General features: G+C 41.4%; 1 protein-coding gene across 5 annotated transcripts in view; it reads left to right on the top strand.

The window, feature by feature from the left end:
* ADCY7 (adenylate cyclase 7) overlaps window positions 1-12068 on the top strand; it is a 76449-nt gene that overhangs the window by 38487 nt on the left and 25894 nt on the right. For all 5 annotated transcript variants that reach the window (XM_028740191.2, XM_028740188.2, XM_028740189.2 and 2 more), the window contains 6 exons: window positions 2333-2482; window positions 3435-3580; window positions 4603-4714; window positions 7551-7678; window positions 8777-8935; window positions 11334-11466. In XM_028740191.2, coding sequence (XP_028596024.2) covers window positions 2333-2482; window positions 3435-3580; window positions 4603-4714; window positions 7551-7678; window positions 8777-8935; window positions 11334-11466 — 828 coding nt within the window. The remainder of the gene's footprint in view (window positions 1-2332; window positions 2483-3434; window positions 3581-4602; window positions 4715-7550; window positions 7679-8776; window positions 8936-11333; window positions 11467-12068) is intronic.

Consider the following 12068-nt stretch of genomic DNA (forward strand, 5'->3'; position numbering starts at 1 on the left):
TATGGTTTCTTCTGGGTTGCAAAAAGAGAAAAAGTTGTTCAACAGATGGAACAAGGAGGCAATGGTGGCCACCATCTTGGATGACTTTGAAAGAGGATTAGACAAATTGGAGGATAAAGCTATTGATGGCTACTGACCACAATGGCTCTGCTCTGCTCACGCAGTTGGAGGCAGCAATGCTACCAACTGCTGGAAACTGCAGGAGGGGAGAGGGCTGTTGTGTTCTGCTTTTGCTTGTGGATTTCTACAGGCATCTGGTTGGCCACTGCAAGAACAAGATGCTGGACTAGATAGGCCATTGGCCAGATCCAGCAGGCTCTTCTTAGGTTATTAAACCTTCCTTTGTAACATTTGCTATGTCATTTGTTTCTTTGTTGGTTAATTTCCCCCTTTGCTAACAGCATAAAAAGAGGGTGGGAAGAGAACCTGCCTAAGTTATTAAAATATGTAATTTCCTTTTTGTCTCAGTTACAGTGTATATATTGGAGCTTCATCAGAATACCGTAGTAGATGATTTAATTTCCTTAGGCTTGGATGTTGCTTCAGTTTGCTAATGTTGGCTATTAAATCATGGTCCTTCTCAAAGCAATGTTCTTGCTGCCTGACTGTTCACCATCACAAGTGCTTGCCTATATACACTCATTAATTTTCTCCCCAATTACCTTTCAACTGAACAAGCACAATCTCTTTCACAATTTCTAAATGAGTGTTGCGTTCGTACCTGAGTTCGAGAGGAAGCACACCTTTTCTACAAAGGGCTTGTTAAAAGGAAATAAACTTTGCCTATTATAGCCAGTCAAGGAAGAGAGTAGAAGTTTTTTTTTTTTTGTTTCAGGTTCAAATGGGGTGAAAAAATTACATCGCCCTACAGATATTGAAAGATTAAGGTTTGGCACATGGAGCAGATAGTTCTGATTGCAATATATCACAGAAGTAAGACAGAAAAACCCTAAAATGCAAAATTGTGGAGAGACAGTCCTGATATTTTTTTGCAGGCCTACTTGTTGGAATATTATATGTCACTATCCACACTCAAAACTTTTCAGGATCTTTGTTTGATGGGTAGCGGCATTATTGAGTCCATTGATCTTCCCTGATTCCTTCATATTCCAAGATCAATGCCTCTCCTGTGTGTCAAAACAAAAAAATTCCTTCCAGTAGCACCTTAAAGACCAACTAAGTTAGTTCTTGGTATGAGCTTTCGTGTGCATGCATACGAAAGCTCATACCAAGAACTAACTTAGTTGGTCTTTAAGGTGCTACTGGAAGGAATTTTTTTGTTTTGACTATGGCAGACCAACACGGCTACCTATCTGTCGTGTGTGTGTGTGTGTGTGTGTGTGTGTGTGTGTGTTTGTAGCGGGGGAGGCTTATCTAGGAAGCAACTCATGAAGTTTCTTTATATCAGATCAGACCTAGCCAGTATTGTCTACTCTGCTTGGCAGCAGCTCTCCAGCGTCTTAGGCAAAGGGTCTTTTTTCTCCATCACATGCTACCTCTTCTTCCTCTCAGCACTGCTCCTTGGACCTGTGAAAACCAGAGGCTTCAAAGAGCAGCTCAGGAATGTTTGCAAAAGGGTTTTTAAACAGCTCATGCTACATTTTGAAGTCCCGGCAATGGGACTTCAAAGTGCAGCATTGCCTGATTACACAGTAATATCGGATGAGGGACGGTTCCACCCACCTGTTAGATTTGGCCCAGCTGTGGTGGGGACGTAAGGATCTGGCTTGCTAGCAAGAAAAGGGTCCCCACCCCTGATTTTGAAGGATCACTTCCACTTCCTTTATGAACCAGCTTTTCATATGGTACCAGTTTATCTGAATAGCGGCCTGCACCAGTATTAGCCTGCTCGAACATTGAGATCAGCATTTGAGGCCATGTTCTCTGGTCCACTGAAGCAAACCATGACTGGTAAACAGAGATCAAACCTTGACTTTACATCATAGTTTGTTTGGAACAAAATGAATCATGATTCCTGGTTAGGACATACCACCAAGCCAGGAACCATGGTTTGTTGCTTCCCCTTGTGCAAGGGAAGGAGCGAAGCTAGAGCCCTTAAGGAGACTCACAGTTCACTATTAGCACCACATAGCACCACGTAGATACATCCAAGTAAAACAAAATAACCCCATGATATCTAGCTAACTTTGGGGGAAACAGCAGCTGGTGCAGTTGTATTGACTGGGTAATGAAACTTGGGCCAGGAGTCTATTGTCAAGTGCTGAGCAAGAGAACAGAAAATGAGCTCATTTAGCCTTAATAAAGTTCACAGATAATTTCGCTTATAAAATTTTGAGTTTTGTGATGTTGGGGCATTTATTTATTTCCTCAGGTGCTTGCCAATGCTTTCATTTTTCTCTGTGGTAACCTGATGGGTGCGTTCCACAAGCATCAGATGCAGGATGCCTCGTGGGATCTGTACAGATATACTTTAAAGTGCATCCAAGTCCAAATGAAGCTGAAGATTGAAAAGAGGCAGCAAGTGAGTGAATCGATGCTTTAAATACCTACACACTTTCTAGCTCTTTTAAAGTCATCATTCAGCCATACCAGGAGATCATCACTTTGTCAGCAAGTTCTGTAATGGGTCGTACTTAGAAGTATTCAGTTGTTCATACTCACCAAAGGACACCCATACATGTGCAAAAGGAGTTCGCAAAACGGCTGGAGTAAAACCACTGTAATTGAACTCATTCCAAAACTTCTATTGTAACAGAACATTGGACCATGTTTTTGGCTGAATTAATGAGCACCTTTCCGGCACAGCAATTTATTCTTTCCATTTCTATGACCCTCACCACCACTAACGCTGACGTTTTTAGTTTTAGTTTTTTTTAAAAAAAATTACTGTTACTTTGCATTTCTCAGAACTTTATGAGGTAGGCAATGTTTTTGTGGCGTTTGACTGCAGACCTTGACTCTCTGTCATTCTGATTCCTCCTTTTTTAAATGGAATTGTAAGGTGGGCATATTGTAAGGAGCCCCTTAAGTGGGCATAACATTTATAAACCACTTGATTCTTAAAAAGCAACAATCCTGTAAGCAGTTTACAAAAATAATAATAATAAAACAATGAAATTATCAGTAAAAGCAACTATTTAAAACACTTTTTTAAAAAATTAAATAAAAAAAAAGCTAAAACCAGATTAAAACTCGTGTCACCATTCTGCACGTGACTTTAAGAAAAAGTGTTTTTAGCAGGCGCTGAAAAGAGTACAGTGTCTGATGTCAATAGGCAGGGAGTTCCAAAGTGTGGGTGCAGCCACACTAAGATATCATTTTCTTACAAGTACTTGTAACACTGCTAGCTGCACAGATGGAAGTGCTTTAGAGGATGTATATAAGACAAGGCGCTCTTGCAGGTATTTACTCTTAAAGGGTGTGGCATAAGTGCTAATAAGGCAAAATGAATAAGACCTGCTCTTCCCTCTTAGGAAAGCTTGCTTTTATCGATACTGCCGGCTCATATCTCTATGGGAATGAAACTAGCCATCATAGAACGCCTGAAGGAAACCAATGACAGGAAGAAGCACGACAACAACTTCCACAGCCTGTATGTGAAACGGCACCAGAATGTTAGGTGAGCTGTGTAACTCGTCCTGGTTCTCTTCATAGTTCTTTCTGTTGCCCCAGCATACTAGAGACACAATCCGGTTCTTGCCATTTATTTGTTTGGCAACAAATTCTGTGCCACCGGCATTAAGCAAAACATGGCAGAGAACAGGATAAAATCGATAAAATTTCATGCATAAAACAAATGGAAAATATAATGCCAAAGTTATATTTGGGCCAAAGTTGTAAAATTCTTTTTTTTGGGGGGGGGGGGGAATTGTTGAGCTTTTTCTTTTTTGCAAAATATATATATAAAAAGAAGTTTTAAACCTATATTTTTAAGGAAAATTGCAAAAATCAACAACAAACCAACCAACCAACCACCACTTCTGATATGGGCTGCCATATACCCAGGTTTTCCCGGACATTTTTGCCGCTTTCCAAAAAATCCGTCCAGATGCTATTTTTGACATGAATCCTGGCTGTGTCCAGGATACTCCAGACATATGGCAGCCCTATATTGGATCAACACACTTAGATCACCCCTCATGGGAAAGCCTGAGTGAACAGGTGAGCTTCAGTACCATAGGTGCCTGCCTGATGTCTATTAGAGGAACATTCCAGTGGGCAGATGCTGCCACACTAAAAGCCCTAGTCTTAGTGGAATATGTGAAACTTCGGAGCATATATCACTCTTAAAGGCTGTATATCCCAACAATCAAAATGATGGACAGTTGATCTTGCGGGGGGGGGGGGGGGAGAGAGCAAGTGAGTTTTGCATGTGAATCAATTGCTGTCAGAAACCAGGGGAGCCATTTCCGTGAGGAGCAGAGTAGATGATTAAAGGGTTGTAGTCAATGTTGGTTTTGCCTAAGTTGGTCATCCATTAATTTCAATGGGCCTACTCTTGAGTGGAACTAACATTGGATGTAACCCATAGTTTGGTGCATATGTGTGCAGTTCTTAGCTAATGTCCACGAAGTTTAAATATCTACATCGCTGATGTAAAAAATGAAAAACAATTTAATTGATTTTGGCTTCCTTGCATAGCATCTTGTATGCAGACATTGTAGGATTCACTCGTCTGGCAAGTGACTGCTCTCCCAAAGAGCTCGTGGTGATGTTGAATGAACTCTTTGGCAAATTCGATCAAATAGCAAAGGTAAGCAACTTCTTGATAGATAGAGAAGCTTCTTGTCATTTTAAATATTATTATGTTTTCAATACCATATTTACTTGAATCTTAATGTGCCATCGAATCTGATGTGCACTTTAATTTTTGCAACATAATTTGGCCAAAAAAGGTGAGCATTAGATTTGAGTAAATACAGTAATTATAGATAAATCCTTCCAACTATTATTACACTAATAAGGTGTAGTAACAGTCACTGGTGAAGGAAGAGGAGTGCGGGGGGAGCGCACTGCCCCCGGCAGCGTGATCCCCAGGGTGCCATTGCGGCTGACACCCCCCCACACACACACTGGGTGCCCCACCCCCGCAGACAGCCCCCTGCGGGCGGCGTGCCCCGCCCCTCCTGCTCTCCGTGGTGCGAGAGCGTGAAGCTCCACCACTGGTAACGGTGCGATGGTCTGTTTCACATGTAAGCTAAATTGTGGTTGGGTTGGGGCAAACCACTGGCTGTATTTGGATGTCACACTGAACTATGGTTTAGCACCATGGGGAAGCTACAGGGAGCCTTGAGCTTGCATGCTCCTCCTCCTCCTCCCTCTCCTTCTCCTGTATGGCCAAGAGGACTTCATAAGATTCTCCTTCATGTTAACAGCAGCTTCCTTCATTATCCAAACCAGGAACTTTAGCTAACCATTGCTAATGTTATTTTCAACTAGCCAGTTTCAAAAGTTGAAGTTGACATATATGAAAATAACTTCAGTTAATGTTAAGCATTAACCCCAGTTTGTTAGTCTGGATAAAGTACAAGCTATAGTTAAAAGTGAAAGCGAAAGTTCCCAAACCCAACTTTCCTTGCTGCACAGGCAGAGGAAGGGGGCATACAAGCTCACGCCTGCGTGTGCTGAATCATGGTTTAACAGAATGTGTGGACACAGCCATTATTTGCTATTTGCACCCAGATTCACAAACTATGGTTTTCTCCAAATCTGACTGGTAAACTGATTTTATCCATTGGTTCCAATTCTGGTTCGGAGGACAAATGCAGAACTTAAGCTTGACAGTTTTGATTCCGTGGCAATGATGCAACCTTGGTTTGGCTGTTTCATCTGAAGCTTGTGTAAATTACTACTTATTCTGTTCTGTATTTTGCAAATGAAGAGAAATTATATTTAACAAGTTTTAAATCTCCCAAACTCTTACATTTATAAGAGTTAATAGCAGTTGATAGGTTGAACATTCCATTTTAGCACAAAGGAGTTTTCTGTGTCTGCAGAATCTCTGGCCTCAATCTTTATTATATTATATTCTTATTATATTATATTATATTTTATATTATATTACTTAGTAATGTTCACTGTACTGAGCGTGTGGGATTTATGGGTATGAGCATCTGTCTCTATTTATGGAAGGTTCTATTTCCAACCATTTCCAACCTATTAATATTATAAATGCTCATGATTAGGGAGTTATGGTCTAAAAGTGTTCTGTCGCTGAACTATCTCTCATTAAAGGCAAAGAAGCAATTGGGATGTTAACTTAATTAAGCCTTAATGGATGTGGTAGAATTGAATCACTAAACGTACTGAAACAACTTGTGTGCTAAAATGGCATAAATGCATAATTAAGATGTTTAAAGTTCTGTCTTCCTTTTTCAATTTTTTTCTTGTTTCTGATACAATTCCTTGCATGTTGGTTGTTAAACGTTTGCGGAGACTGGAGAAGGATGAGGAGGTGGCCTTGCTAAACTTCTGAAAAGATTTATATTGAGGCTAACCATTATGGGGAGGGATGTAAGGAGTCCTCATTTTCCATTCTGCCTTGTGTTCATCACACGCAGCGTTGCTTATGTTATCAGTATTTGTGGTTGCTGCTGCTTTCAGTCTGCGAACAATACAGGTGTCTTCCCATGTACACACGTGATCAACTTGTGCACAACCGTGTACATGCGTGGCGCCTGGAAATAAATAAATCGATTCTAAACTGTGAAAGCCGCGAAAACTGCAAATATAGCTTTTTAAAAAGCAAGAAAACGACTAAAGCAACCCCAGGACCCTTTGCAACTGCAATCTCATGGGGTTTTCAAGGGTTTCCAGGGGTTTAGAGGGTATTTATAGGCTTTTTAGGTGGTGTTTTCCTCTATACTTGATTTCACGTATACGTGCTACCCAGGAACATAACCCCCATGTAAGTGGGGAGATGCCTGTAATTAAGTGATTGTGTTTTCCCACTTGATCTGTCTTTCTTTTGCAGTGAAATGGGTAGAGTTAAATAACAAGGTGACAACATAATTTATATAATTTGTTCGTTGCAGCAGCTAGCGAGACAGATAATGTTAGTTTTGGCAGAAGACGAACTGCAGCAGAATATTCAGATTTGTTTCCCTTCCAGACATGGGCCTAATAAGCACACATTGGCAATTTCCACTGCCATTTCTGTTTTTGCTGGAATTCTCCAACATCCCTAATTATGTGTTGATTTTCAAGACCCATTTCCGTATGCACAACAGGACTTCCTTCTGGCTGAGCTTTGTAGGGGAAAACTGGTGATGGTTGACAACTTACATTTCAAAGAAGCTTGCCCACCATTACTGATTAGCTGTGATTCCTGCATTGCTGAGGGTTAGACTACATGGCTATTTGGGACCCTTCCAACTCTGTAATTTTATGATTTCTCATAGTCCCTGGAAAAAAAAACTCCTGAGGAGCCCCAGAGTTCCTCAGAACAGAGATAGTAAAACAGCAGCTCCAGATAAGGTCAGATTTGTTTGTTCTGCAAAGTAAAGCCTATAATTTGTGTTCCTTAAGATAGATACTTGCTAATTCATATTTGCAGCGTTTCTGATGACTCGCATGTTGTTGTTTTGCAGGAAAATGAATGCATGAGGATAAAAATTCTGGGAGACTGTTATTACTGTGTCTCGGGATTACCTGTTTCCTTGCCAGTACATGCCAAGAACTGTGTGAAAATGGGCCTCGACATGTGCGAAGCTATAAAGTATGTACTTAAAAAAAATGAGTTTAAATAATATTTGGAAACATTAACAATGAGAATAGGTTACATAGTAGTGTGCAAAGTATATTTCCCCAACATGGGGACAGAAAAAAGTGTTGCTGTCAACCGCCTGTTTTGTACATCACACTAAGCCAAACCATGGCTTAGCATTAATGGACAAGTGTGGGCTCTGGGAAAGGAGATTGTGCCCTCTTTATTCCTCTTCTCCAGTAGTTTTGCTGCTCCATCATAGTTTTGTTAAGCACAGCATCCAAACTGGGCTCATGGTTTACCTGTGCTGACAAAGCACAAGCTGTAAACCACAAGACAAACCTAGGTTACAGCTCATAGCTAGTCTGTAGAGAATGAGGCCATAGTAATTGGCCCAAAGTTGGGGAGGGTCCATAGCTTAGTGGTGAAGCATATGGTTTGAATGGAGAACGTATTGAGTTCATTCTCTGTTATCTCCATGCATAGCTGGTAAATGCTTTTGCCTGAAACTCTGAAGAGCCTCTAACAGTGAATGTAGACAGCACCGAGCTAGATGGATCAATGGTCTGGCTCAACATAAAGCAGTTTCCTGCATTCCTAAAATGACAATGGGCAAGCAGTTCTAAAGCATTATTTGAATCTGTGTTTAGAAGTTCAAACTATGGCTTGGGTTCTAAATGATTGTTATCTGCAAACCATTGAGCCACTGCATTTAATGTGTATGATAAAACAAGGGCATGTATTTAAAGAAACATGTGAAAGCATCAGAGATGATGGTTCGTTTCTCTCTGTATTCAATGCTCCTCTACTCATGAGCACAGACTAAATTGGCTGATGGTCTGGTTCAGTATAAGTCATTTCCCTATATTCCACTGTCCTCCATTGCTTGTATAGATGAAGGTTACTCCAATTCGTTTAAAACACTCGATCCATCCCACTTCTTCTCTCATTTTGGCTGTTGACTTGAGCACAGGGTGGACCACATCCCTAAATTTCACATTGGTGTTTGCAGTAATTAAGAGAGAATTAAAGCGCCAGCATAAATTTGTAGGCATTAAGATGGGGGAAGAGTAGGCACCTCTTCTAATCCTCTTCTGATCTGTTTTGCAGACAAGTGAGAGAAGCCACAGGAGTGGACATCAATATGCGAGTCGGCATTCACTCTGGGAACGTGCTCTGCGGTGTAATAGGGCTTCGGAAATGGCAGTACGACGTTTGGTCTCACGATGTCTCCTTAGCTAACCGAATGGAATCTGCGGGAGTTCCTGGGTAAGGATTCCCCAACCTGAAGGTGTAATTCACTTGGGAAAGAAGCCTGGTGAAATTATGCCCTTTTTGTCATGGTGCTGGAGACGTGTGGAATCTTCACAACGCTATGAGCAAAACTTGAGTAATGTGCATTGTACCACGCTATTCAGAAGAAGAGCTGTTTATTGCCTCTAAAATCTATGGATGTTCTTTGCTGGTTGATTTTCTTCCTTTAATGCATTTATCATTTGATGTCTTGTCGTGGTTGCTCGCCATATAAGCCACAAAGGCCACATCCAGACCATACATGTAAAGCACATGGCATGGATTTGACCATGCTTTTGATAGTTTGCATGGTTCCATACCATGTCTACCCAATCCATCATTGAAATGGCTCAGAACCATCCAGCCAGTGTGGTGTAGTGGCTAAAAGCGTGGACTCGTAATCTGGTGAACCGGGTTCACGTCTCCACTCCTCCACGTGCAGCTGCTGGATGACCTTGGGCTAGTCACACTTCTCTGAAGTCTCTCAGCCTCACTCACCTCACAGAGTGTTTGTTGTGGGGGAGGAAGGGAAAGGAGAATGTTAGCCGCTTTGAGACTCCTTTGGGTAGTGATAAAGCGGGATATCAAATCCAAACTCCTCCTCTTCTTCTTCTTCTTCTTCTTCTTCTTCTTCTTCTTTTATATATGAACATAGATGCTCTTCTGTCAGTGGATAATCCCCTGCCCCTCCCTGCCCCCAGATCCTGAGTGTTGGCATTGCTGAAGCTTTTCCCAGTGCATAAATAATAACAATTAACTGGCTGGAAGCTAGCAAGCAAATGAAACAGTTTAAGTAAACAAATGATCACATTAAGCAGTATAAGATGTTGATTTACATAATTAAAACAGTGTTGGCAACTCCCCCCGCGCTGAAGCTCAACTCTGCCCATGGACAAATTTATTAAAGAGTTTTATCAATCGCTTGATCAAAGAGCTCTCCAAGTGGTGTCCAAATAAGACCTGTAGGTAAAGCACAGGTCAAATCCACCAACCAATTAAAAAACACACACACAAATGCATATAAAACTGTTGTAATTAAAACACAGATAAAAATCAATACAGCTTTTGAAAACAAATATAGCTTGCTGATTATATATCTGGGTAGCTGGTTCCCTTTTGGAGAACAACTCTAACGATAGGAATGTGCAGGGAAGAAACTATTTAACCGAAAGAAGGTGTGTGTATATGTATTTGAAGCTTAGTGCATTACAGCTTGGATTGTTTCAGAACACTGCCTGAGAAACTGTGACGCTAGCCAGCTGAGTAAACTCTTGGATGGTTCTGCGTTGTGTAATATATCTAGATGTTGCCCTCGAGAGCTTCCAGCCCTTTTTGAGAGCCATTCAGCAACTTGTTCAGAGAGGGGTGGTGAAGGGAAGAGTGTTTTTTGGTAGAAATTTGAATTAATGTTGATGGCCTCCCCAAGCACACGCTAGCTGTCCTTGAAAATGAGAGTAGCAGTTTGCACAAGTATTGAGAGTGTGTATATTTTATAATGATCCCTAGGGCTACAGCTAATCCATGTGTGAGTCACTGTGCATATAATTAACGTTTGCTTGCATTAAATTCATGTGCGGTACTGAATGCTCCTGCATGATGGCATCTATTAATAATAATAGTAATCATATCGCCATGAATATACATAGTGCTTTGCAGACAAACACAAGGGAGGGGGAGACAGATCGGTGCCTTAAGAGGTTTACAGCCTAAATTTTGCTTGCCTCATTTTCCACACTGCTGAAAGAAAGGGTGCTACATAACGTTTGTTCCACACTTGCAAGGAAGCATTCCTGCCGCATGGCAACACCTGCACTTTGGTACTCCCTGCCCACTGGTACTAGGTAGGTGCTTTCTCTGTACAGTACTATACTGCTGAAACCTTTTTGTTGTCATTGCTGAAGGAAGCCTATCCAGACATGCAAATTGGGACATGCATTTTAATGTGCAACTTTTATTTTATAATGTGTGCTTTGAAAACTGCTCGTTTGTTTTGAAAATTTTAGGTTAACTTGCTTTTAATGTCTGATATTATCGGTGTTTTTAATGCATAATTTATTTAAACCACTTGGAGGTTTTGACAATTAAGCAGTAGATAAATCCTATATACCTTCCTTAATAACAGAAAATAAAACTGAAGGCACTGCACAAAGCCCAGTGAGAAATGCATGAACAATTGTGCTATGATGGATTGCAAATAAGCAAAGCTGTTAAACAGCAATGCTGCCAGGATCCTGGATTTGGCTTCCAAGGCGTGAAGCTGTTGAGAAGCTCAGGCTTGTCAACAGCAGCCATTGATATGGAAATGAATAACTTACAGTGACCTTTCTGCAAATGTTTCAAGTCTTTTGTGCTCCTGTCTCTTTCCTCTCTCCAGCCGTGTACACATCACAGAAGCAACCCTCAGTCACCTAGGCAAAGCTTATGAAGTGGAAGATGGGAATGGACACCTCAGAGACCCTTACCTTGAAGCCATGAATATCAAAACTTACTTGGTGATAGACCCGAGGGTAGGTGTGCTTTTACCCTAAGATACACGTGCATATCGCTTACAAGAGTGTGCACACATTTGTCTGCCTGGCTTATTATTATTTTTAGCAAGTTATAAACGGAATGTTGCCTGGGATCTCCCTCCCCATTGGCTGAACTGCTGTGACGTCATCACGTTCTCTGATTGTTTGGGAAATAGATGCCCGTGGTAAAATGTTTGCAAACGATGCTGCATCTGTGAATGAAGTGGAATTTATTTATTTATTTATTTAAAAGTTTGGCTATGAAGAACTTCATACTGGAATTGAGGGTATGATAACTGTGAGCTGGTTTTTTTTTCCCCCAGGAAGGAAGGAGGGGCAGATATAGAAATCCTGGGCAGACAAGGATAGCAAATGGAATGCAGGTGGTGGCAAAGCTAGATTGGGCAACCCGGAAGCAGAGTGGTTGAGGAAGCCCATGGGTGTGGGAGACTAAAGGACGGAGTAGTGGTGGGGGAGGGGAGAGGGGCTGGGGAGAACCTTGCATAGGGCAGGGATAGCCAATGTGGAGGCTTCTAGATGGTCTTGGCTACATCTCCCAGGGTTAATGGGAGCTGTTGCCAGTGAACATGGGGCACTAC

Source organism: Podarcis muralis, chromosome 7 (assembly GCF_964188315.1).
Source record: "Podarcis muralis chromosome 7, rPodMur119.hap1.1, whole genome shotgun sequence".
NCBI lineage: Eukaryota > Metazoa > Chordata > Lepidosauria > Squamata > Lacertidae > Podarcis > Podarcis muralis.